General features: G+C 44.6%; 2 protein-coding genes across 2 annotated transcripts in view; one reads left to right on the forward strand and one right to left on the reverse strand.

Moving 5' to 3' along the window:
• CENPT (centromere protein T) overlaps window positions 1–4118 on the forward strand; it is a 30028-nt gene extending 25910 nt beyond the window's left edge. The window contains exons 9-13 of the mRNA XM_060253662.1: window positions 305–529; window positions 989–1085; window positions 2157–2321; window positions 3109–3213; window positions 3733–4118. Coding sequence (XP_060109645.1) covers window positions 305–529; window positions 989–1085; window positions 2157–2321; window positions 3109–3213; window positions 3733–3856 — 716 coding nt within the window. The 3' untranslated portion in view covers window positions 3857–4118. The remainder of the gene's footprint in view (window positions 1–304; window positions 530–988; window positions 1086–2156; window positions 2322–3108; window positions 3214–3732) is intronic.
• Window positions 4119–4460: 342 nt separating this feature from the next.
• Window positions 4461–26364, reverse strand: TSNAXIP1 (translin associated factor X interacting protein 1). The gene is made up of 14 exons (XM_060253663.1): window positions 26273–26364; window positions 24970–25099; window positions 19967–20060; window positions 19294–19490; window positions 16651–16789; window positions 16320–16489; window positions 16044–16203; window positions 14506–14636; window positions 12736–12864; window positions 11694–11855; window positions 9158–9267; window positions 8362–8485; window positions 5993–6096; window positions 4461–5434 (listed from the first exon to the last, which is right to left on the reverse strand). The coding sequence occupies exons 3-14, from the start codon at window positions 20031–20033 to the stop codon at window positions 5185–5187; spliced, it is 1743 nt and encodes a 580-aa protein (XP_060109646.1). The 5' UTR covers window positions 20034–20060; window positions 24970–25099; window positions 26273–26364; the 3' UTR covers window positions 4461–5184.
• Between the last annotated feature and the right edge of the window lie 872 nt (window positions 26365–27236).

Raw genomic sequence — 27236 nt, forward strand, 5'->3', positions numbered from 1 at the left:
ATCCTAAACTGGGTTTCTGGAGTGCAGAGATTAAGATGTGGGGGCAATGTAATCTCAGCAGTCTAAGTGAGGAGTTTTGGAGTCCTGCATAGCCCTAAGGGTTTTGATTTCATATTGATCATGATGTACTTAGGTGAATTTGCTTTCATGTATTTGCTCTGGCCAGCACTAGCACCTTGTCACACCTTGCCAAGCTATGGAAATCTGGGAAATGTGGAATGCAGCAGCATTTACCTGGTGGAGTGAGGTCTCTGCATGTGTTTGTTAATTAAGGAGCGTTCTTTATTTACTATTGGCCACGTAGCTCCTCGGATCTCTCAAAGGACTGGAGTTGGGACTCCATGGAGAAGCGTAAGCAGACAGGAGCCTGAGCAGGTAGAGAGGGAAGCGGCAAACAAAGCGATTCAGCTATCTGGTGACGAAAGTAAACCACGAGAAGTGTCAGATTTGGAAAACGAAGCAGATGAAGTGGAGATGGAACCTGAAGTTGAGGATTTGTCAGAGGCTGAAATGGACTCAGAGAATAATGGTGAGAAGACTTGATTTGGTGGGAGGGTGACTGGCCTTGCAGACTCTGATGGTGGCACAGATTGTTGGGCTTTGAAGCTGGTGCTTAATGGAGCGCATCCTTGCAAATCCTTCTCCAGAAAATGGGGGACATTGTAGTTCTCTTCATGGTGCTCCAAAGGGACTTGCTAGAAAATTTAGCCCTCCGCCAGCACCATGCATTTCTTGAATTATGTCTTATATATCCTCTCTGTGCCAAGATGCCAGCTGGGCTTACAGCTTGGCTTCTTTCCAATCATGAGAAACTTTGTGCTCTTCAAATCAGAAAATCCCAATCCGTCTGGCTTCTGCTATGAGATGTTTGGGTCAGTTATGGAAAAGGAGGTGGTGTGATACTGAATGTGTGCCTCATCTCTCACCAACCCTCTTGTAGGCTTTTTCTGTGCTGGCTCACAGATTGCTGTTTCCACTTCCCAATCAGAGCCACCTGTGAAGACACCAGCATTTGTACGCGCAAAAGCCTTCCAGTGTACCCCGTTGCTGTCCAGCCCGTGCACTCTGAAATCAGCTGCCTCCAAGTAAGTACAGAGCTGCAACCTCGGTTTGGAGCCCTGCTGCCGAGGCTCGGAGGTTTGGACTGCAGCTTGAGACCCTCTGCCCTGCAGCACAGAAGAAGTTGATATTGGATTTATATCCTGCCCTATACTCTGGATCTCAGTGTCTCTGAGTGGTCACAATCTCCTTTACCTTCCCTCCCCCCCACAACAGACACCCTGTGAGGTAGGTGGGGCTGAGAGGACACTCACAGCAGCTGCCCTTTCAAGAAAAACTATGAGAGCCATGGCTGACCCAAGGCCATTCCAGCAGCTGCAGGTGGAGGAGTGGAGAATCAAACCTGGTTCTCCCAGATAAGAGTCTGCTCATTTAACCACTACACCAAACTGGCTCTCAGCCATGGCCTTTCTAGCCATCCCTCATAGGGAGCATAGCAGTCTGTTTCTTGGCTGTGGCTGCAATCTGTAACTTCTGAGCACTGAAGTCCCACTGCTTAATTCTGCCTGGAAGCCTTGCCATCTAGGCCAGAAATCCTGCTGCCAGCCTCAGGAGCAGCAGTGGCAGCTGGTAGGTTGTTCAGTGATAAAGGAGAGGTACTCTATATGCTAGGAGTCCCATGGCGCAGAGTGGTAAGCTGCAGTACTGCAGTCCAAGCTCTGCTCATGACCTGAATTTGATCCCGGCAGAAGCTGGGTTCAGGTTGCCAGCTCAAGGTTGACTCAGCCTTTCATTCTTCCGAGGTCGATAAAATGAGTACCCAGCTTGTTGAGGGGGGGGGGAGGGAGTGTTGATGACTGGGAAAGGCAATGGCGAACCACCCCGTAAAAAGTCTGCTGTGAAAACGTTGTGAAAGCAACGTCACCCCAGAGTCGGAAACGACTGGTGCTTGCACAGGGGACTGCCGTTACTTTTTACTCTATATGCTTAGGTTTGCTTCAGACTCTTCTGCAGCTCTGATTCTGCCCCCTTCCTGTTAGAACAGCGAATATATTTTTTTTACATGAGGATTATTTCCTGAGCTTTGTCATATGCATCCACCATTTCCTTGATGAGGAGCCTGTTGCTTCAAGATAGGCTGGTTGTTTCTCTCAAAGGTCTGCTTCTGAACAGCCCTCCAAGAAACTGGTTCCAAAAGAATCCAAGAAGGCACGCAGAGAAAAACGTCAGCCTGCACTCTCCAGCTGCTGGGTGAAAAAGCTATTCAGCCACTATGTGAAGATGCCAGTGGCCAAGGACGCTTTCCAGGCAGTGGAGAGATGGTAATTCCCAATAGCATTTTCTTAAATGAATATTTTGGGGAAAGGGGGGTGTCTACCAAACAATGTGAGGAGCAGGAGACCTAGAGCGTTTAGATGCAGCATCAAGAATGTTACGGAGTCAGATTCCAGCATCATCACTTCTTATTTCTCACCTTTTTGAAAGTCTTCTTGCTTGAGCACCCAGTCCCATAGTACAGGGTCCCCAACCCCTGGGCCGTGGACCAGTACCGGTCTGTGGCCTGTTAGCAACCGGGCTATGAGTTGTATAATTATTTCATTATATTACAATATAATAATAAGATGACAGCATTACTGCCCTCCACTCCGAATCTCAGAGCGGCTCACAATCTCCTTTATCTCCCTCCCCCACAGCAGGCACCCTGTGAAGTGGGTGGGGCTGAGAGGGCTCTGACAGCAGCTGCCCTTTCAAGGACAACCTCTGCCAGAGCTATGGGTGACCCAAGGCCATTCCAGCAGGTGCAAGTGGAGGAGTCGGGAATCAAACCCGGTTCTCCCAGATAAGAGACCGCACACTTAACCACCACACCAAAATAAAGCGCTCAGTTGTATCATCCCAAAACCATGCTCTCTCCCCTCCCTCTGGTCTGTGGAAAAATTGTCTTCCACAAAACCAGTCCCTGATGCCAAAAAATGTCGGGGCCCACTGCCATAGTAGGTGTGTCTGGGGCTGGGGGTTCTCTTTTCGGGATGCTGGGGCAGTGCAGTCCATTTCAGAGCAAGAGGCAATTGCAGCTTGCCCAACTCACTTCCTGCCCCCACTTTCTAGCGTCAGCCTGTACTTCAAGCATCTGAGTGAGGACCTGGAAGCCTACACAAATCACGCCAGAAGGAAAACAGTAGAGTTGGCCGACTTGGAACTTCTCATGAGGAGGTAAGGGATGACTGTCTCCTTTCAACGGACACTGCAGCAAAGAGCAGCGCTGCTGTAGCTCTGCGTTGCGTGTTTCTCCCCAGAAGCAGGTGGATGGGCTCACTTTGCTCATCGTGGTTTGGGGGCATTAGACCTCTGATTTCTAGTGTTAGGTGGCAATATCAGGGGAGACCTTGTCTTCTGTGTGTTTGTTGGGCACTGTATGAAACAGGATGCTGCACAACATGGACTGATCCAGCTGGGCTGTTCTGATAATTTTATGCTTATGCTTCTTTTGGACTAACTACATTATAGATATAACTTGACGCGCTAGGTTTCTCGGCAGTTCAAACTTTCAGTCAAAGCTGCTGATGGCAGTGACTGTAATGTACATAGTTGGTAGCAAAGTCCCTCTCATAGTGAATGCTCTTGTGTAAACTGGACCTACTTTGGTGTGATAGATGTAATGACTGGTGATCTTAAACCAATATGAACTGAACTTAATAATATACTTTTTCCCATTATCTTCCTTCTACCTAGGCAAGGGCTGATAACTGACAAGATCCCTTTAAATGTCCTAATAGAGCGTCACTTGCCTCTGGAGTATAGGAAACTGCTCATTCCTGTTGCTACCAGTGGAAATAAAGTCATCCCATTCAATTGATGATGAGATTTTGGTGGAGTGCCTGATGCTGGAGGCAAAGAAGACCCCATATAGTGAATGAAATGCAGGCCAGAACCAGCAAGGAGATGCAAACTGAAGTGGGCAGAGCCCTAACAGCAAACTTGGCTGTACTTAGCGAGGATGTGGAAAAACCTCAGAAGTGTGAATAATTTCCCTTCCCTTCAAGTTTCTGTGGCACACAAGCCACTTTGTTACTTTACCTGTACTGTGGTTGTAAATAAACTTTTGTTAGAGTGCACAACTCTGTGGTTTGAAGTGTGGTTTAACAAAATATGCCATATTCTGACTGCCTAGTGGTGGGAGCAGAGGGTCAAGAGGTTAACTTCCTGGTACATAACCTTCCAACATCAAAGACTAAAGTGATTCAGATTTTCATTGTATTTCTAACACCGAAGAGTCTTTAGCTGTTTAGAAAACTGAGTTAATGAAACAGGAAATGTTGTTCCAAGTCATTATTCCAGATTAACTCTCAGACATAGTCCAGAATTTCCACAACGTTGTTTTGCAGAACATTTCCTAAAAATGGCCTGGAAAGAGAATATGTTGAGCCTGGGGTATGAAAAAGTAGCCCAGATGACTTTACTAATGTTTAATAGTTTAATACCCTATCTTCTGCCTGCAGGTAATACTGCCAGTCGTTTTACAAGCCCTAACCCCCATATTTGTACAGACAAGTTTCAAACACACAATGAGCTGCTCTAGTTTTAGCAGACCAAGACTAATTAGCATAAATACTGTGTTCGCTGCCAGGAAGAGATGGAACAGTTTTATCTACACATGGAAATCCCAACAGGGTCAGCAAATAAAAAAGATGTTCTAAACCTGTCTGCCACAAAGTTTCAACATTCAGTTTAAGTGACTAGTTCTTGATTAGGGTTTCTTCATGTGATCGAGAAGGAAGTCCATAGACAGGGTAGAGGAGTTACACCAGTTTGAACTTCTAGCCTGTGTCAGAAAGAAACTCAGTCTCTCTTCTTTATACCCTGAGGTTGGTTAATGCGTTTGGGAAATGATACGGTCTGAATGGGATGCTCACATAATTACAAGAACCAAGCAAACACAGATGATGAAGAATCTCATAGCAGACCTTGATTCTGTAGAGTGGTCTTGTCTTCTACCGGGGACGAGGGGTGGGGTGGGGGGAGAGATGATTCGGGATTATTGCTACAGCCAGAAGCCCTAACAACAACAACAAAAATTTAGGACATTTGGGCTAAATATCACCCGAGGGTTTTTTCAAGGCAGTATCATTCTACAATTTACTGTTCAGGTAAGAGGAGGGAAGGGAATGCAAAAGATGATACAGGTCAGCTGACAGACTCTATTTCTTCTGCTGCAGGCGGCGCACCCCTTGCCTCTCCTGAAATAGTTCCTTGTCGTTTGAGGTCTAGCCCTGCCAGCCTCAGCATCACCATTTCTACAGGCAATGAGAAAGCGGAATCCAGTTGCTCTTTGGAAGTTTGGAAAACATGGGTGAGGTATAACTCCAGGGTTTGGTCAGGCAAGCCGGGGTCAACTATACAGAAAGCTGCCCTCAGGTCATCTGGTCTCACTTCCCTGTATATTTAACAAACAAAGAGACATGAGTTAAAGGTGGATGCTGATGTGTAAGGAAGACTGCTGTCATATTCAGAAGTGCCTTTTCTTTCCTGGGCCCACTGTTCTTTCTAGTTTTTCCAGATTATTTATCCATACCTAACCCCTCCTCACTTCTGTATACGTCTGCGAGCAGATGAGGTTAAGAAAAACTGCTTAGCACCCTGACCTGAATAGCCCAGGCAAGCCAGATCTTGGAAGCTAAGCAGGATCGACTCTGGCAAGTATATGGATGGGAGACCTTCAAAGGAATACCAGCAGTTGGGAAGTGGGGTCAGGCTTTATTCAGCCACCTCTCTGAATATCCTCCAGGCCCCCAATCGGGGTCGGTCACCATGATTTCCAGATGTGCACACGCACATACATAAAAATATCCCCAAAAAAGAAAAGGAAAAACTGGTTAGCATTCTATAGAGAAGTAGATGCTTTGACTAACGGGGGGGCAGGCAGAAGAACTGATATTTTCATACTGGTATCTATGCTAGAAATGTTTGCTCTCTGCAGGGCTAAGATACTCACATGTTTCCCAACTCGGCACGTAGGTCATGGAGATAGGCCTGTTTTTCATTGACATATTGATCCTTTATCTTTGAAACCAGGGGTTCCGGCCTCCCCTCCTCATCCTGCAACAGCACAGAAGCCTGTGGTGACTTGGATCTATTTAGATGTTACAAGGCTATGTGTGGTGGTGGGCAGCAAACAGAAGGGGTAGCCCTTGGTTGGGTTGTGCTGGGCTAGTTACCACTGTTCTGGATGAGTAGGGGGATCCTTAACCGGAGAATGGTTTAGAAAGTTGCGCAGGCCTAGCTGACCAATTCTCAGCCGGCCTGGGCCTCTGTCAACTGCCACTTACCTCCTACTCAAATCACCCTGTCTTTCCATATATTAAAGGCTTCACTGTTGCCATTTGAAAGGTAACCATGATTGCATTACATAGGAACAGACTTATCCTTTCTATTAACAAACTGTCCTTAAGCTTTAGGGGTATGGTTTTCAGTTCCTCATTCGTTGGCCAGGATGCTGTTTTAACTGGCCATTTTCTGCTTGGCGTTTCCAGCAAAGGGAGGGCAAAAGTGCACAGATTTTTTTTTTTTTTTTGCTTTTTGGTTTCCAAAAGACTGGATTTAATTTTATTTTTATTTAAAACATTTTAATGCTGCGTTTCCACCTGGTCAGGACTCCCAATTCAGTGAACATTATAAAAAGCCAACATTTGAAATTATAAAGTACTTCTTTGAAAACACACACACACACACGACCAGAAACGGAGGGCGGCCAATAGTGGAGCTATGTCAAACAAAACCAAAGAGTCTTCACCCACTGGCAGAAGATAGACAGAAGGAGACGGATGAATCTTCCTGGAGGCGAAGTTCCAGAGTTTTAGTGCCATGACCAAATAAGTCCTTTCTCTGGTTGCCACCCATCTAGCCTCCAATGGAGGAAGCAACTGAAGCAAGGCCTCTGAGGATGACCAGAGTAACAGACAGATCCATACAGGAGAGAGTAGTCTGTTTGAGACTTATTCACGCCACTTGTAACAGAAATAGTGCCTTGTCACATGAATCGAGTGTCATTTCTGATGCTACCCACCCCAATTCTCTGTGACTTTAGAGCATGAGCTACAGGTTGAATTCAACTTGATTTAGTGGCCCTGAGCAGTATTAAGTTTGCATTTTTAAAGAAGATCTAATCTGAACCAGTGTTCCCTGGTTAAGCTGAGTTAGTGTGAGCTAGCTCACCAATGTTTAGCCTCTGGTTCACACATTTTTGTCTTAGCTCAGGAAAAAAACCCAGAACAAACTAATTTATGTACTAGCTCACAACTTTAATGCCAGTAGCTGACTAAAGCTTAGAGGGAACATTGATCTGAACGTGACTTTTGTTGTATTATCTATCACACCTTACTGGATTTCTAAGGCAAGTAAGATCTTAAGGGAAATGAAGGCTGACATTCTATGCACACACACATGTGGAGTCTCTGTAGGAATTGCATCAAAGTGTGTTGGTTCAGATTGCTTGGGTGCAGGTCTAAGTATACCTTTAGAAAATCATTAAGCTCTATGAAAGTGAGTAAAACTGCTTTGCCTTCTCGCTCTCCATTCTCACATTCCCTACTGTTACCTTCATTTCTCCAGATAGTTCATCTTTAGCTGCTTGAAGATCTCATGTTCCCTCAAAGCACATTCACCTTTGTCTTTTGTTGCCCTGATGCCTCCTGGACTCCTGTGTGGTGCCGCCTCTTTCAAATTCTCCTCAGACCCAACTTTTCTCATAACCTCTTGCAGCCTACTAAAGCAAAGTCTATGCAGTCGAAATGGATCCACGGTCTTCTCTTGTGCATGCTGAGTGAGTCTCCTTTTGCTGAATTTACAATTTAGATTGTAAATTATAGCACACGCTTAGGCCCACATCCAAACACTGTTCCTTGGGAACAGTGACCTGTCGTGTTCCAAAGAGCCATGAATGTTGAGAGTGCTGTGTGAATAAGTCACTAATGTTACTTCTGCAAGATTACCTGCAGCCAACTGTCCTCTCTTGAGAGAGAGCTCTGAAGCAGAATGGACTGCTTTCTCAGAGCCAGTTTGGTGTAGTGGTTAAGTGTGCGAACTCTTATCTGGGAGAACCGAATTTGATTCCCCACTCCTTCACTCGCAGCTGCTGGAATGGCCTTGGGTTAGCCATAGCTATCACAGGAGTTGTCCTTGAAAGAGCAGCTACTGTGAGAGCCTTATCAGCCCCACCCACCTCACAGGGTGTCTGTTGTGGGGGAAGAAGATATAGGAGATTGGTTTCCCACTCTGAGACTGATTCAGAGAGAAGAGTGTGGTATAAATCTGCAGTTGTCTTCTTCATGCAACGCATATAACCACAGGAGGATAGATACCTACCTCCAAGAATAAGAGTCTGTAGAGAATGAAATCCTCGGGAGTTTCTGGCCTGTAGCCTGCTGCATCTACTAACTCCTGAATCTGTTCATCGGTCTTTAAGGGGAAAGCTGACTTTAGGGCAACACTACAGCAGGAAAGAGAAGATTTCAGTCTATGGATCTGTGTCACAACTGCACATGCATTGTAGTCTCACACAAATCTAAGGTAGCAATTATTAGTCATGTACAATGCACAGATGGATGAGAGAGACTGGAGCATCTAATACATTTAGCAAAGGTATGCTATCAAATATGGCCTCATAAGAAAGTCAGAAGGTCCCAGCTGACTTGGACCCAAAGGTTCAGTATCTGGTTTCCCACTCTGGCTAACTGGATGCTTTCAGGAAGTTCACAATCAAGGCACGAGGGTACTACCCCTCTCCTGCTGGTACACTCTAATTGGGGGGAAAGCAGGAAGTGTAGCAAATGCTGACTTCTGTTTCTTAAAAACATACCAAACATAATTAAAACACTGTCCAAACTAAAATCACTTCAATACTAAAGTCTGCTAGTTGTCATCTCCCTTCCCAGAATGCCTCTTTGTTATGTCTTTGTCAGTGTTCAACTATTACTCCTTGTCACCTTGCTGCCTCTGACCCTTTGGGAATTACCAGTGGTGTGTTGTATCTTTCCCACCTTCATATCCCACCTCGGGTTACATGTGCCTTGTTAAAATCACCAGGGGTTTCTAGTGCAGCCCTTGCTTCTTGGCTTTCACAGATGCCCACATACAATTCCTCCCCGACCCAAACACTTACATGAATTGTTCGCTGGTCAATTGGCCCGAATTGGCCGTGTCCACATTAGTCAATTCCTTTAACAGAGTGGCGAGCTGCTGGAGTTGGCTGTGGTATATCCCTTCATCGAGCTGTGATTACAAAAATGGCAGTGCTGCTTTCAGGTCTGAATGCAAAATTGAAGGTGCCCACCCCGAACATGGCTCCAGTTCAACACTGGAGCGAGTTCTGACTCTCTTGCGCATAAACTGTCAAGAGCAGGGGTGGCCAAATTTGCTTAATGTAAGAGTCATGTAATATAAATGTCAGATGTTTGAGAGCCACAAGACATTAATGTCAGATGTTTGAGAGCCGCAAGACAGGAAGGAAGGAAAATAGATGGGGGAGGGAAGAGAGAAGGAGAGGTGGTAGGAAAGCAACTTTAAAGCCATTCTGCAAGCTGCCAGCTAGCTTGGTTTGGCAAGTGATTTAAAGAGAGAAATGCCTTCTCCAAACTAGCCAACAGGGCAGTGGAGGGCTTCAAGAGCCACACAATATGTGTGAAAGAGTGGCTCCCAAGCTGCAGTTTGGCCATCCCTGGTCAAGAGTTAAATCAGCAGGCTGATCTGGGACCATCTGGCTTGGCTTTAATAGTGTTTTTGTTTTACCCCAGATATCGTGGACGAATACCCGAGTGGCAGCGTAGCTAGCTCACACTTTTTAGCCTCTGGCTGACCTATTTTTGTCTTAGCTCAGAAAAATGGCCCCAGAGCAAACTAATTTATGCAGCAACTCACAGCTTTAATGCCAGGAGCTCATGAAGTAGAAATTTTGCTCATGAGACTCCACTAGTTTAGAGGGAACATTGCCAAGTGGTGCATCTTTGGGGTTCTGGTCGCCTTAGTGGGACAAACACTTGTCAGGGATGCTCTAGGCTGATCCTGCACTGAGCAGGGGGTTGCACTAGATGGCCTCTTCCAACTCTGTGATTCTATGACTTGCATTCAAACCAACGTGCCTAGACTTGGGGAACATAGCTGTGCTCTTAAGTCCACTGTCAAGGATCACTGGGACTTATTAATTAAGATGCTGAGGGTTCGGTTGTAATGTTTCTGTTGATCGTTTTAAGAACATCTGATCTAAACCAGCAGCCAAGCAAGGAGAATGGACAAGGCAGTAGACTGTCTTTGACATTTTTATCCCACCAGAGCTGCAAGGAATGGAGGGCAGAATCTGTGGCTCTCCCTCTTCTATTTTAGCATCCCAATAACCCTGGGAAGGATGTTAGGCTGAAAGAGGGTAGCTGTTTTAGGTCACCCAGTGAGATTCCATAGCAAAGCAGGGATTTGAACCCAAGCATCCCCAATCCTACTGTGATACTCTAACACAGGGGTGTCAAACATGCAGCCCAGGGGCCGAGTCAGGCCCCAGAGGGCTCCTATCAGGCCCCTGAGCAACTGACTGTCATCTGCTTCCTTCTCCCTCTCTCTTGCTTCCTTCTGCATCACAGCTTGCTTTGCAAGGCTTGCTCAATTCACAAAGGAGCAACAGAGCAAAACCTCTATTTTCTCCATTAGCTGAGGGTCCTCCCTTAGGGAGGAAAGGGGGGGGGCAGAGCTGGCTTTGCCAGACTCTCTCAATCATGCCGCAGAGCTACTGAGCCAAGCCTCTCTTCCTTCTGTTGGTTGAGGCTCCTCCCCCTCCTGGTCCCCTGGGGAAGGAAGGAAAGAGCCAGAGCTTCCTTTGCCCACTTCTCTGGATCCCATGGCAGAAATACAAAGAAAGCACCTTTAAGACCAACGAGTGCTTATATTTTAAACATGTTTTACTTTATTTTTTTTGTAAAAAAAAAATCTTTGTGTTTGTGTCCTTTATAAAGTTTATATCTCTGCTACCTCATCTAAAATAGGAACACACATGGCCCAGTTTGACGCGGCCCAGCCTGACAAGGTCTCATTTATGTTAGATCCGGCCCTCATAACAAATCAGTTTGACAACCCTGCTCTAACAAGTCTGCCATGCTGGCTCAACTCTTCTCCATGTAACAAAAATTAAATAATACTCCTTTTTGTTCCTACTTGTCAGACTTGTATCACAGCTCCATATTTTTTCTATAGGACACTGATCCATCGTACAGTAGGAGCAGTGTGTGCTTTCGGTTCCGGAGGGATTTTGTGTTGTACAAACATGCTTGTTTATATTATGTTTGGTTATCACTGTAAGCACTGTGTTTGTTATTAGTAAATTCTGGATAAGTAGGAACAAAAAGGAGTATTATTTAATTTTTGTTACACGGAGAGGCTTTGAGGTGTTTTCTTTCACAGTAACCTCCGTGGTCCCGGCTTTGATTGCCATGCTGGCTCAACTAGCATCCCAAAGTTGAGTTATTTTGCCTTCTCTTCTCTGACACCTGGTAGAAAGTGTATTTGTTTAGATACTTGTATGACACTTTTCTCCCCAATGGGAACCCAAAGTGGTTTTTAAGTCTGTTCTCCTTCTCTTTTATTTTCACAACAACAATTTGAAATGAGGTAGATTGGGCTGAGAAATACTACTTGAGCTATGGTAAACTACTCACGTTTCCATTCAGTATGCTTAAAAACATGGACATTGCTTCGTTGGACCGATAGAGCTTCATCACTTCATAGGTAGTGTACGTCCAGTCAAAAGCAATCGTATCACCGTATTTTCTTTGGAAAAAGTTGAGGAAGAATTCTGACAGGCTGGATCGCTTTCCTTTCTGCAAAAGAGGCAGCAGTTACAGGGAGAGGCCTCAGCTGCTGGCCTCACTCACTCTGGAGCTGCCATTTTGAATCACAAGTTGATGTTCTTGCCAGCCCTTCCCCCAGCAGTAATTTCAGTAGGAAGGCACAATGAAAATTATTCTCCTTGGTGAAGACAGTGATCAGTTAACTCGTAATAAGCTATATTGCACTTTAATTACCAGATTCCCAGACTTGGATTGCCAGCTCTCAAGGTTTAAACTTAGCACATTAAATAGGGGAACAGGTGAGGAGCCAAAATTAAAGGGCATAGGGTATTTTCTGCTTGGCATGAAAGCATCTGTCATTTATTTCATCCCAGTTCTGCTTCCTGGCCCTCCCAATCCAATATCCAGCACCTCTAGTAACCTCTAGGCTCCCCTCCCCTCTTCTACAGGCATGGCACTTAATTTTTCCACTTCTTTTTGTCCTGCAGCCAGAGCCCCTGGAGATACGAGTGTGTAATTTTTTTGTACATGTCCCTCTCCATGAATGAAGGCCTAGCCTGGTTTATGGCCATAGAAGAGTCTGTTTGTGTGTCAAAATACTCTTAATATGGGGTCCTTAAAGCCCCATCTTGGGGCTGCAGCTCTGATGCCCAGCAGGAACTCATTTGCATATTAGGTCACATCCCCCTGATGGCACCATTGTTTCACGTGGCTTTTTATAGAAAAAAACCAGCAGGAAAGCATTTGCATATTAAGCCACACCCATGACACAAAGCCAGCCAGGACTTCCTTCCTGTGCATTCCTGCTAAAAAAAGGCCCTGAGTAGAAGGCAGCTTCATGCGTATTAATTCTTTTACTACTGCTCCCTTCCTCAGACACTTAATAGACAAGGGGGTGCAGAACACAGACCTGTTGGTCTATTAAAATCTTCTCTCTCCAGATTTCCCTTAAGATAGCCACAACTTCTTTCTTGGTCAGCTTCTTGTTTCGAACCAGGCCATCGTACCTCAGATATACAGGGACTCTGTCACTTTTGCCCTAGGGACAGAAAGCATATCAAACCCTGGTTAAAATCAAGCAAACCTAAATCAAAGCACAGTGCAGAGCTGCTCCCACCCCTTTCTTTCTGATCCCAGATTTTGGAATCACAAGGCACTTAACAATAAATCACAAAACAACAAGTGGCACGTAAACCTGAATGCACAACCGGCTTTAAAAGAGGGCTTCCTTGCCAGTATCATTTCCCTTGCCATACTGGTTACAGACTGGTGTGCTGTACTTAATGGGTGGACTAACTTCAGCCTTACACAGTCCGCTTAAAAACAGTCCACTTAAAAAGCTTTATTTTTTGCTAAACTCCTTATAGTGCCCTGATAGGTTTTAAATGGACAGAGCAGGGAAGCAGGAAATCTTAATAGTCAATGGCATAACTAATCTGCTTCAATTGAATCATTCTTGCTAATGACCGTACACAATGCCTTGGGGACCAGTCAAAAGCCCACCAAGGCCCACATTCTTCATTACAGTTCCAGTAACTAGCAGTCTAGCAGAAATTAGCCAGTGCACAACAGTTTCTCTTCTGCTGGCCCGCATTCTACAGCACACTTCCAAGTCACGGGGAGTGATGAGGAAACTCAGCAAGGCCAGCCACTGCCTGGTGTGAGCGGTGAGGGCATGTGAGAAAATTTCCTGGGAATCCTCTGCATTGCGCATGCAGTGAGCTGGTGGGCCTTGGGAAGACACATTGCCATAGAAAGCATTCCCTGAAGATCGAAAGAAGAAGACGACGACTACAGATTTATACCCTTCCCTCCTCTCTGAATCAGAGACTCGGAGTGGCTTACAATCTCCTATATCTTCTCCCCCCACAACAGAATGTAATGAACAACTGTAATGAACAAATGAACAACTGTAATGAAGAATGTGGGCCTTGGTGGGCTTTTGACTGGTCCCCAAGGCATTGTGTACGGTCATTAGCAAGACCCTTTGAGGTGAGCGGGGCTGAGAGGGCTCTCACAGCAGCTGCCCTTTCTAGGAGAACTTCTGTCAGAGCTTTAGCTGACCCAAGGCCATTCCAGCACCTGCAAGTGGAGGAGTGGAGAATCAAACCCGGTTCTCCCAGATAAGAGTGTGCACACTGAACCACTACACCAAACTGGAGTAAGTTTTGAAACTCACTGATCTGGAAGGAAAGATTGGATTCCATCCCATAATCATTCTGTAGAAAATAAATGATTTTACACGGCTGGGCCGTATGGCTCAGCGCCTTGGAGATATGTACTCTTGAGAGAGCAGCTCTGAGAGAAGTGATCCAAGGTCACCTGGCAGCTGCCTGTAGAGAAGTGGGAAATCAAACCTGGTTCTCCAGATTAGAGTCCGCCACTTTTAACCATGACACCAACCTGGCTCTGTATTGGGGTTGTGGCACAGAGTAGGAGGGGGTTTAATGCTTTCTTTTCCCATTTTGCCCCTCCCAGGCACTACTTGCCCTGTGTGAGAGGTACATACACATACCCCTACGATTTGAGAGCAGTGGAGAGGATGAAGCCCAGCTATGAGTTGATAGATGCACAGATATATGCACCTATCGGTCACTACGCCTGAAGGAAATAAGGCGGGATATTCATTCATGGCTGAAGAGGAAAATCCCACTGGGTCCAACAAGCAGCTTGGCCATACCAGTGGCACGAAGGTTTCCTTCTCTCTCAGTATCAATGCCCCAAGATCTTCCAGAAGCACATCCAGTAGCTGGTCACTAGTCTTGCCTTCGGACAGAGCGTTCCAGCGTTCACGGCCGCCAGCAATCACATCTGCAAGAACAACAGGAAGATGACAGCTGTCAGACAAGGCAGAACCATCGCAACAAGCTGGAGAGCTGAGGGACCGTTGCTGTAGCTAATCGTAAAGTGGTTGTGGCCTGTGCCAATTTTAAAAAGCTTCCCGCAGACAAGCCAGCAGTCTCTATCTACTTGGGAGACTCCCCACTTATGAAAAAACAAATTACATTCTAAGTTAATGAAAAGAGGAGAGGGCTAAACCAATCTTATGTTGACAGAATATGTTCCAGGGATGGTTGGTAGATGCTGAAAGCAAAAATAGAGAGAAAGAATGCTTGGAATCTGTAGATTTCACCAGCCCTTAAGGGGACAGGGAAGTGCACAAATAGACTTGGCACTCTGTGACCAATTTCCCACTCACCTTACACTGCTCTCACGTTTGTCTTCTCAGCGGGGCTTTCTTTCGATTTCACACTATCTGCCCCGGGGCTGCAGCAAGCGTCGGCATTTTCGCACAGCAAACAGAAACTGCTAAAAACCAGTTTCTGTTCGCTACGTGAAAACACTGATGCTTGTTGCAGCCCCGGGGCAGATAGTGTGAAATCAGAAGGAAGCCACGCTGAGAAGACAAACGTGAGAGCAGCGAAGGTGAGTGGGAAATCCATCTGTGTTTGTGGATGGCACTGAACTTCAAAGGGTGCACCTTTGTGTCCCACATAACTGCCTATTCTTTCTTCATAACCTTGCCTTATTACCCTCTTTTGTTGATCCATCTCTCTGCCTGTTTTGTGTCTCAAAGGCTTGGATCCTGGCTAGCGTTTCTGTGGGTTCAAGAGCTTGCACTCGCAGAGGCAGGAAAACTGTACTCTGTGAGCTGAAGTCCTTGCACCCACAGGAAGGCTGGCTGGAAGCTAATGTAGTATCTCAAATCCCACTAATACTCAACTGTCAATTGATCCCAGAATGATCTAGCACAGGGGGTGGCCAAACTTGCTTAAGAGCCGCATAGAATAAACATCTGATGTTTGAGAGCCGCAAGACATGGGTGTTGAATGTTTGAAAGCTGCAAGGAAGAAAGGAAGGCAAATAGCTGAGAAAGGGAGAGGAAGGGGGAAAGAAAACAACTTTAACTTTAAATGAAATCTTCAAGCTGCCAGCTGATTTGGCTTGGATAAATTATTTAAAGAGACAAATGCCTTCCCCAAGCCAGCCAGTGGGGCCATGGGGACTTTGAGAGCCACACAATATGTGTGGAAGAGCCACATCTGGCTCCCAAGCTATGGTTTGGCCACCTCTGATCTAGCACCTACAGATGTGTGTTTTTTCAGTGTACTTGAATTTGATTCCCAGGTTCAGAACACAAGGGCCCTTGGATATGCAACACTCCAATATCTTTCCTTGGAAGATATGGAGAGGTGGACCTGCAAGCTCAAGAGATACCTGCGCATTTATCCCAGTCGGGACGGGGTGTGGAAATGCGCTGGACGTTGATAAGTTCGTTGTAGAATTGGTCTCGCTCCTCCGCAATCTGCCTGTGAACGTCCAGCATTGTGTTGTATTCTTCTTGGACATCTTGAAACTCTGTCTCGAGAACCATCATCTGAAAGGCAATATCAATACCTAGAAGGGCAACGGGGGGCCAGATGCGTGGCTTTGCCACATTAACACAGAGTCAAGCATCCCAAAAAACATCAGGAAGGACCAGCACTTGGGTACCTTTTCAACCAACTCGTTATATTTTTTCTCCTGAGATTCAAAGTCTCTTCTGGGCACCACGTCCCCATAGTTGGCTTTCATGGTGTTCAGCTCGACTTGAGCTTTAGTGAGGTCCCGCCGAGCTGTCTTCAAAGCAAGTGTTAATGTCACCGGATCTTCTCCCTTCTCATCTTAAAAACATTTATAAAAAAATAACTGTGTAACAAACTATCTAAAAACATACAAATAAAAAGCAGCACCAATACTATGCCCCAAATAACTAAACTAATCATGGAGCCGTCTTCCTGCTTTATGATGACACTTGTTTTTGTTGGACAATCCCATTGGCTACCTTGGACTTTCGTAGTGAGCTTCATTTCCTCCTTCAGTCGGTACATTTCATTAAGATCCAGCAGGAGCAGCTTGCGGGCATCGCACTCATTCAGGTAGCGGAGGTTTTCCTCAGCCACTGCCCTCCGTAGCTTATGCACCTGTGCAAGGTAAGAAAGAAGAGACCCTGATTCATGGGCTCTGACAAACTTACTTGGCAAGCTCAGCAGCAGAAGCAAATGCCACGGCGCTACCAACTTGATGGGATGAGGTAAGTCGGCAACGGGAAGGGGGAGAACTTAGACTCAAAGAATCACAGAGGGGGAAGGGGCCATACATGCCATCTAGTCCAAGTCCCTTCTCAATGCAGGATCAGTCTAGAGAGCATCCCTGACAAGTGTTTGTCCAGCCATTGCTTAAAGACTGCCAGTTAGCAGGAGTTCATCACCTCCCTAGGTATCTGATCCCACTATTAAACAACTCTTACTGTAAAAAAAGGTTTTCGTAATATCCAGCCCTCAATTTAAACCCATTATTGCAAGTCCCATGCTCTGCTTCCTGCCCTCCTCTAAGTGACAGCCCTTCGAACACTTAAAGGGAACAATCACGTGTCCTTCCTCAGCCTCCTCTTCTCCAGACTGAACATTCCCAAGTTCCTTAGCCTTTCCTCATAGTTCTTGGTCTCCAGGCCCCTGATCATCTTTGGCGCTCTCCTCTGCACCCACTCCATTTTGTCCACATTCTTTTTAAAGTGGGGCCCTTGGAACCACACACAGTGCTCTAGGTGCGGCCTGACCAGTTTCCTAATATCAAACCCATGCCTTCTTGCCCTTGGTTTAAACTCATTATCAGAAGATCTGAAATGGTAATATCTGATGTGGTGCTTCCTGAGAAGAAAGCTAACAATTCCCCACTGTTTCAAGGAAGGAAGGAACTGAGAATCAACAAGCTGATGCAGAGGAAGAGGAAAGCGGCGACTGACTGTTGGGAAGTGGCCATGCCTCAGCGGTAGAGCATCTGCTTGGCATGCAGAAGGTCCCAAGTTCAATCCATGGCATTTTGAGTTAAAATCTTGGCAAGTTACTGCCAGTCTGAGTAGGCAATACGGGCTTTGATGGATGAATGGTCTGACTCAGTGTAAGGCAGCTCCATGTGTACATGTATGTTCTGTGCTTCCACATTATCCCGCAATAGATTTGCAGCACTGCCTTATAATTCATTGTATCAGCGAGCACTGGCTGGAAGAGGCTCTCCAAAGGTATGGGCAGAGGTCTTTCCAGCCTAGCTGCCTGGGAACCTCTGAAGTGGAGATGCAGGGAACTGAACATGCAAAGTGTGTGCTGTACCATAGAATTACAGTCCCTTTCAGGAAGATGGGCACTATAAAAGGAAGGATCTAAGCCATGGAGCTGGCTCCAAAGTACACTTCCTCTCATTGCAGAAGTCCTTCCACTCACAGAAAGACTCCTCCTGGGATAAGGACCATGATCTTTTGATCCAGTCACATATTTCCATTCAATCAAATGATATTTTTAAGGATAGCTTTTGGGGGAGGGGAAGCCACACCCAGCTTGCTCAGCCTGCCACAATTAGCACAGCATTCCCAAACTTCTCATGGAAAGCTTTCACCTGGCTGACAGTTCCTCTCTCCTCATCCCCAGTACAACCAAACCAGGGACATTGCATTATCATCTAGAGAGAAACGCGACATGGCTCTGAAAGAACAGCAAGGCCTGGGCTTGACAAGGGGTTGCAATTATATTAGCCGAGATACACATCACATGAAGCTGAGTCAGTCTGTTGGTCCAGCAAGGTCAGTATTGTCTATTCAGACTGGCAGCAGCTCTCCAGGGTCTCAAGGCAGAGGTCTTTCACAACATTTATCGGCTGATCTTTTTTTTTTTAAATAAAGATAACTTTTATTGAAACTTTACCATAGATTAAAAACCAACAAAGTAAGAAAAATGAAATAATTGGATAAATAAATAAAAATCCAAGCAGAACATGGTAGCCTTACATTCGAGGTAAACTGTATACAACATAGGCTGTTATCCAATATACCTATCCACAGTACATTAATATAATTCAAGATCAGCATATTTGAGTGGTATTTTACAGTCTTCTGGACAAATAGAATTAACATATTCAAAAAATACAAACAATTTTTCAACAAAATTATTATCATCAAAGATTTCAGGTTTTCACGGCTGGCAACATCATTAGGGTTTGTAGAATCTTTCGGGCTCAAGTGCCGTGTTCTTCTGGAAAAAAAACTTTCTCCAGTAGAACACGGCACTTGAACCTGAAAGATTCTACAAACCCTAATAAAATTATTATTCATTTCAAGATTTTCCATCAGTAATATCTGAGTAGCCAGCTTGTCTTTTATCACTAAGTCCCATACCTTTGAGAACCAAGTTTTAATACTGGTTGTTTTATTAGATTTCCAAACCTGAACCAGCACCATTTTCCCAGCAAGCAATAATAAAGAAATAAGTTCAGCTTGAAGAGGACGAATTGAATTATCTTTTTAACGGGAATTGCTGAAGACTGAACCTGAGACCTTCTGTACGCAAAACAAGTGTTCTACCGCTGAGCCATGACCCCTTCCAGAGCTCTCTAAATGTAAACGCTTTAAGATGTGGATGGCAGAGATCCACCTCACCTGGACTTCCAAAGAACATTTCTCCTCCTTCATTTGGTCAATGAGCTTTAGCAGGTAGATCCTCTCCTTCTTCAGCTGTGCTATTTCAACTTTCTCTTGCTCCTGAAAGGCCAGGATCTTCTTAGTGCATTGGTCGGAGACCGTAACCAAGTAGGCATTCACCGACTCCAAGGAGTATATTTTCTCCTTCAGGTGTGCTAGAGGGGTCAAATGCAAAATCCCCAGAAACGTTATCTTCCAGAGCATGGGTTAAAAAATGACTTTTTCAACTGATAAAGGCCACAAGATTTACTCCTTTTCTGCCAGAGACCCCTGCCTTAGGACCATCATGTATATACACTGAACCTAAGATCACTGCCTGTTCCCTACAGATTATTAAGTGAAATCCTAGACATGTTTATTCAGAAGTAAGTTTCCCTGGGTTCAGTGGAACTATTTGGTTTGTTTGGACCAAGGGACTTTGAAATAAAGCCAGTGTGGCATAATAGCTACAGTGTCAAACTGAGATTTGGGTTCAAATCCCCACTCAGGGTTGAAGCAGACCAGAAGTGAAAGATCTGTGATTTGGACTCTTCCATGGCTTAAAAAGAATGGAAAGGATCATTGGATGAGAGGGTATTTAACTCATCCAGAATTAATGTTACAGGTGATGTGACAGCTTCAAGGTTCTTACCTATAGTTGTTTCGTATTCATGCTTGATAGATGCCAACAAGGGCTTGTAGGTTTTGAATTCTTCCATGAAGAACTCAAATGCTTCTCTATAAGGCTAAAAGAGAGAGAGAATCCAATACTACCACTAGGCCTGTTATAGCAGTGCTACTTTATTTAATATCCGGGGTGATGTACTTCCACTGGCTTTCCCAAATGGATGTGATACTTCCTGCTACTGCATGTACAATATCCATATTGCATGTGCAATATGTGGCTGCCTTTTTCACTCAACCTCATCCAACTGTCCTTTTTATTACAGTCTGCATCACACATGCTTTTTGTTCATGGACCTCAGAATAGACTTTTGGGTGATAAAAAGGGGACCTCTTCTTGGGTTTTTCACCATCAGTAAACCTGGTTGGATATCAGAGAGGCTCCAAGTAAGAGACAGTATACAGTCCAGTAAGATTGAAAGTGTAAGAGAAATAAATTCATTTACAGAAACACTATGGGTGGAAACTGTGTGCCCAAAAGGAAGCTTAGCTCTAAGAGTTTGTTATTGCCCACCAGTTCAAAGGTTAGATAATTATTTTAAAACAGTAAAAGAATTAAGGAAAGCAGCTAGATGAAATAATTGTGTCATAATAGGTGATTTTAACTACACACACAGTGATTGGGTCAATATGTGTTCAAGTCAAGAGAAAGAGATTGGGTTTCTAGATACTCTCAATGACTGTGCCATGGAGCTGATGGTCGCTGAACCTACTGGGAGAGGTGATCCTGGACTTGAGTATCCTCATATGTGGCTATTGATTAAAAGCAAGTTGAAATAAAGCTGTCTTGCAAGCCTTGCGGAACTGAACAAGGTCCCGCAAGGCTCTTGCTTCTTCTGGAAGTTGGTTTCACCAACAGGGGACCGCTATAGAGAAGGCTCTCTCTTGAGTGATCTTCAATCTTGCCTCCCTCGGCCCAGGGATCAATAACAGGTTCTGTGTCCCTGATCTGAGTACCCTCTGGAGATCATATGGGAATGGCCATATAGGGCTTTAAAGGTAATAACCAGCACCTTGTAGCAAATCTGGTACACTATCGGCAGCCAGTGCAGTTCCCGCAGGCCAGGCTGTATGTGCTCCCGGGTAGTGAAGATATAAACTTTATAAAGGACATAGACAAACACGATTAAAGATTTAAAAAACTTTTTAAATATATGCTTACAACATTATCATTTGTTGGTTTTAAAGGATCTTTGTGTATCTCCCATGCGATCCAGGGAACTGGGCAAAGGAAGTTCTGGCTCTTTCCTGCTTTCCCCAGGAGACCAGGAGATGGAACAGCCTCAGCCAATAGAAGAAAGAGAGGCTTGGCTCAATAGCTCTGCAGTGCAATTGAGAGACCCTGGCAAAGCAAGCTCTTCCTCCCCCCTTCCTCCCCAAGGGAGGAGCCTCAGCCAACTGAGGAAACAGAGACTTTGTTCTGTACCTCCTGTGTGATTGAGCAAGCCTGGTAAAGCAAGCTCTGATGCAGAAGGAAGCAAAAGAGAGGAAGAAGGAAGCAGATGACAGCCTGTTGCTCGAGGGCCTGATAGGAGTCCTTTGGGACCCTGATTCAGCCCTCAGGCAACATGTTTGACACCCCTGTCCTAAGTAATGCCCAAGACCTGGTGATAAATTTATATGTGATAGCACCTGTTAGGAACAGTGACCATAAGCAGTAGGAGTACAACATTGGCTTAAAGCTGTAGGATTGTATACTAAAGTTAAAAAGAAAGTGGAGAAAAGTAATATAAATGAAGAGGAACCTATGGAAAAGATTTATAAATTAATGGGTAAAACAAAAAATGGAATAGTGAGCATTTTATACAGGAGTATGACTTCAGACACTGAAGGAGTAATAGATCACCTTCAACGGATATGGCGTTCAGAAGGCCAAATAACGAAACGAACAGTAGAAAAGTTAATGGAAGGTTTAAAAAAAGTTAAAATTTACAAAGTTAGGGAAATGGAATTGAAATTCTTTACTAAATGGTATAGAACTCCGGCTTCCTTAGCGAACATGTTTCCAGGGTTGAGCTCTAAATGTTGGCACTGTAAGAAAGAGAAGGGATGGTACACCCACATGTGGTGGGAGTGCCCTGAACCTAATAGATTATGGGAAATGGTAGTGGGAATGATAAAGAAGTTTTTTCAGGTTGAACCGAGAATAGACTTTGAATTGATGAAGATGAGTATACTAGGGAATGGGATAATAGGGAAGAATAATCAAGACTTATTAAAAGTAATGATATCAGCAGGCAAAGCGGTATTGGCGGTAGGATGGAAGGATAAAAGTAAATGGAAGGAAAGAATCTGGCATGATTATCTTTTTGATTTTGTTCAGTCAGACATAGCCGCCATAATGACCCAGGAAGGGTAATGGGAGGAAAGAAGAACAAGGATTAAGGAAAAGTGGTTGATCTACCTGAAGTGGGCAAAAGAAGAAAAGAAAGCAGACATTCAGTGGAAGCTCCAAGTTCTTTGTCCCTGGCTGGAAGATGATGTATAGACTAAGGGGGGTGGGATGGGGGGAAACATGTTAAACGGAATGAGAGGAAGAGTGTAAGAGAAATGGACAATCAATAACAATAAAAATATACCTTTAAAAAAAATAAAAATAAAAATGGAACAGTGACCATAATGTTATTAAGTTTAACATTTATGTAAATAGAGAGTTGCCCCAAAAGGCCAACATAACCACATTTAACTTTAGACGTTTTTCTCAAACGAGGGGGCTTGTGAAGAAGAATTTAAAAGAAAGGTAAGGAGGGTCATATCCCTTCAAGAAGTTTGGAGACTATTTAAACCTACAATTCTAGAACTTCAGATAAAATGTATACCACAGGTCAGGAAAGGTACAAATAGGTATTTATAAAGGCCAAATGGTTAATGAATAAAGTAATGGAAGCTGTAAAAGGCAAGAAGGATTCCTTTAAGCCGTGGAAGGCTAGACCAAGTTAGACAAATAAAAGGGAACTTGCAAATAACCCAGTGCTGGAACTGGTGCTTTTCATTAATGATTTGGAGTTGGGGGTAAGCAGTGAAGTGACTAAGTGTGCATATGACATAGGTTGTTCAGGGAAGTGAAAACCGGAGGGATCTGTGGAGGCTGGACAAGGGGGTGTTAACATGACAAATGAGGTTCAGCATGGGCAAGCTCAAAGTAATGTACATCATTGCAAAAAATCTCAACTATACAAACATGTTGATGGGGTCTGAATTGGTGGCAACTGACCGGGAGACAGATAATTCACTGAAAATGTGGACTCAGTCTGTGACTGCAATTAAAAAGGCAAATGTTATGCTGGGGATTATTAGGAAGGGAATTGAAAACAAGTCAGCCAGTATCATAATACCCCTATATAAATCCATGGTGTGGCCTCTTTTGGAATATTGTCTACAGTTTTGATAACTATACCTCAAAAGAGATATTATAGAATTGGAAAAGGTGCAAAAAGGGTAACTAAAATGATTAAGAAGATGGGACACATTCCCTATGAAAAAAGGTTAAAGAGGTCAGGGCTCTTTAGCTTGGAGAAATGATGACTGAAGGGTGACATGGTAGACATTTACAAAATTATGCTTGGGGTACAGAAGTACTTTTCCCCCTCTCTCACAATACAAGAACTCCTGGGCATTCAATTAAATTGATGAGCAGTAGGTTTAGAACTGATAAAAGGAAGCACTTCTTCACCCAAAGAATAATTAACATGTGGCATTCACTGCCATAGGAAGTGGTTGGGGCTGCAAGCATAGACAGCTTCAAGAGGGGACTGGATAAAAACATGGAGCAGAGGTCCATGAGTGGCTATTAGCCACAAGGTATAGAGGGAACACTCTGTCTAAGGCAGTGGTGCTCTGTATTTTTGGTGCTTGGGGAACCACAATGGGAGGGCTCCTGGAGTTCTGGCCCTACTGGTGGATCTCCTGATGGCACCTGGGGTTTGGCTACTGTGCAACACAGAATGTTGGACTGGATGGACCATTGGCCTGATCCAACATTGGTTCTCTTATGTTCTAACCCACTATAACCCTCTCCAACAACAGAGGTTAGAGAGGAGCAGGCCTCAGATTCAGCAGGAGCTCACAGGAGTACAGCTCCTTAAACTTTCTGAGGTATCCCCCTCTTCCTCCCCACCTACCTTGTCCATTGAATAGTAGGTGCAGCTGCATAACAATCCCTGGATTAGGAGAGTGGGCAGCCAGCCAACCACCAGGGGCTTTGCCACACCCCCAGCAGCCCTCATTAACCCCTGGTGAAGCCTGCACCACCCTTTTCCCACTTCTTATGTGATTTTGGGCTGTGAGTGGCTTGTTGGCCTTTTGACTGGGGGTTGGGGGTAGGAGAGCCCCAGGTGAGCAAGGCCTGGCTGGATCTGTATCCTTTCCAAGCAGGCCTCACTTGCCTGGGGCTCTCCTTTCTTGTGTTGGGTTGCTTTTGGCTGGGGGGGCAGCATATGCTAATGAGGTATGCTAATGAGCTCCGCCGCCTATTTTTCTACCAAAAAAACCCTTGAGAGAAGGGATATGTCATATGAAGCTTTGCTGTTTAATCTTGGGGGGGGGGGTCTTATTTTGTTATTTGTTGGTATGTTTGCAGTATTTTTTAACTTGGTATTTTATTGTTTCTATTGCAAGTTACTTGGTGGTCCAGCTATGGCTGAAAAATAGGTTTAAACAGGCCATGACAAATTTTCTTTGACTTAGCAGCTAACCCAAAAACTCATGAGCCAGACAATGGGGTTCCATTCTAGATCTGTAGGTTATAGTCATAAGAAAATATGAAGAGCCCTGCTGGATCTGACCAGTAGTCCACCTCGTCCAGCATCCCGTCTCACATAGCAGCAAAAACCAGTTGCCTCGGAGGGGTAACCAATAGAGCTTGAAGGCCAAGCACACCCTGATATTGCTTCTTATAACTGGTTTTTAGAGGTTTACTGCCTCTAAGCATGGAGGTTCCCATTAGTCTTCAATGTTGCTTAGCCCTCAGACCTGGAGTCTAAGTTCCTGAGCTCTCCCTTTTGTGAGATCCAGAGACTGCAGCTCTGTCCGCAGGTGGGATTCCAGCAATTCAAGGTAGCGTGGCTTTGAAGCGGGAAGACCAAATTGACCTTTGGCGGTTCTGTAGAATGACAGAAAATTAAATGCAACCCTTCAGCCCAGAAAATGCACTTCCACGTTTAAATGTTCTTCCTGGTTTGTTCTTTGGCCTGTTCTAACTTTCCCAGTCTGATTTTATGTCTTGAGAAGCTATTCTGTTCCATCGCAGCTTTTCATTGGAAATGGCAGTCTCTTGTAGTACATAAGTTTAATATTCTATGACGCTATTTGTTTTCACTGGCATGTGTTTTAATTAGCTTCTTGTGCTCCACCATGGGAGTTTTCAACTAAAAATGTGAGATATAAATATTTCAAATAAATAAATGCCATTGTCTATTATTGCATAAGATTTCTCTTCTAAAATACCCACACTTCTAAATATAACTTCAGTATACCCTCTGGGATTGCCAACCTCCAGGCAGGGCCCACAATTCTGCTGGATTGCAGCTGATCCTCAGACAACAGGGATCAGATCCCCCGGAGGAAATGCCAGCTTTAGAGGACAGACTCTATGGCATCATATCCTGCTCAGCTCCCTTCCCAGGCACCACCCCCAAATATCCAGGAATTTCCCAAGTGGAGTTGGTGTTCGTAGTACTCTTGGAGGTGTTAGTCTCAAAGAGATTATAAACATGTTTAGTGGACGTGTCAAGTTACAGCACATCTTTCGGCCGTGAAGCTTAGGTTAACGAGCTGTTACACCTGATGCTTCCTTTCCATTCAGAAATAATCCTTTGATGTAATGTCCTATATAGGATAGGACTAATAGAAGAAATATGACATAAGTGATCAGATTTTGGGAGGATGTAAAAGCCATGTGGATCCAAACCTGTGTATTCTGTTTTAACTGGTATTTTGAACACATGAAGCTGTGGTATATGGAACCAGACCATTGTTCCATCAAATTCAGTGTAGTCTACTCTGACTGGCAGTTGCTCTCCAGGGTCTCAGGCAGAAGTCTTTCATCACATCAGCTATTTCCAGTTCCTCTAACTAGAGATACTGAGGACTTAACCTGGGACCTGCAAGCAGAGCAGATGCTCTACCACTGAGCCACAGCCCCTAATTTTGGTACTGGTTAGCCACTGAGCCAAGCTCAGATTGAGAACCAGGACAATCAAATCACTCACATTAAAACTTTCCATCTAACCGTGTGAAAGCTTCACTTTCATACAAAAGTTACCCCTACATGTACCTTTTCCATTCAGGGCGATCGCAAGGCTTCCTTTTAGGCAGGACAGTGTGGCTTGGTGAATATGCAGGCCAGGAGGACAGATAACTGCTTGAGCGCTCCTGGAGGATCAAAAGGAAAGTGACAGAAAACACATTCTAACAGCGCTTTAAAGAAAGCAAGGGCATATTAATTCACACTGTTGAAAAAAAACAACAGAGCGACATGCAGATGCCAAATCAGAGAGCAAACCTAAGCAGGCCTACTCAGTGGGGCTCGCTCCTTGGAAACTGTTCTCAAGGATTGCACTGCAAATGTGCTTTCCTCCCCCCACACCGTAAGGGAAATGATTAAACATGCCACTTAAACTGCACCTTCTTGAACACTTTTTAATTGTATTGCAAGTTTTTTTAAAAAGCTCCTACAATTTATCTGCATTTCCTCTCACACTATGGAATGTCTTTTCTCCTTTTCTTTTCAAATTGCTCAACACTTTATGTACAAAACGCTGTCACTAAAAGTCGGTTATAAGAAAAGCAATGCGATGGGACATTTCTTTTATTGCCCTCTGTGAACTGACTCAGTTGTTTCAGTTATTTGGAACTATCGGTACTGTCATGGTCAGTCCTTGTCTGCTTTTCAGCCACATTAAGTTTGGATTCTGTGGGCTATAAATGAAGAATTCTTCCTCCACCAATCAGGCCAACTCACTGGGTACCCTAATTTCCAAAGACCTGGCATAAACCAACATAGTTTCTTCACTTCTTAACAGGACCGGATCTACATGTTTTTTTGAGGGGAGGGGCAAAATTAAAAAATATGCCCCCTTATGGGCCCATTCTACCTTATGGGCCCATAGAATAAAATGGACTCCATATCCAATTTGGCACCCCCCCTCCAGTGGCGTCCAGGGCAAGCACCTCCCCTCCCCACCCTAGATCCGGCCCTGCTTCTTAATGTAAAAGCTTCTGCCTCTTTTCCCCAAAAA

Source organism: Heteronotia binoei, chromosome 14 (assembly GCF_032191835.1).
Source record: "Heteronotia binoei isolate CCM8104 ecotype False Entrance Well chromosome 14, APGP_CSIRO_Hbin_v1, whole genome shotgun sequence".
In the NCBI taxonomy this organism is placed as follows: Eukaryota; Metazoa; Chordata; class Lepidosauria; order Squamata; family Gekkonidae; genus Heteronotia; species Heteronotia binoei.

Coding starts and splice junctions, on each gene's coding strand:
- TSNAXIP1 (XM_060253663.1), bottom strand. CDS start 20,033: ATGGAAGAATTCAAAACCTACAAGCCCTTGTTGGCATCTATCAAGCAT. Junction 16,490..16,650: donor GCTCACTACGAAAGTCCAAG/GTAGCCAATGGG, acceptor AATGTTTTTAAG/ATGAGAAGGGAGAAGATCCG. Junction 6,097..8,361: donor ACAGACTCTTATTCTTGGAG/GTAGGTATCTAT, acceptor GTGCTGTTGCAG/GATGAGGAGGGGAGGCCGGA.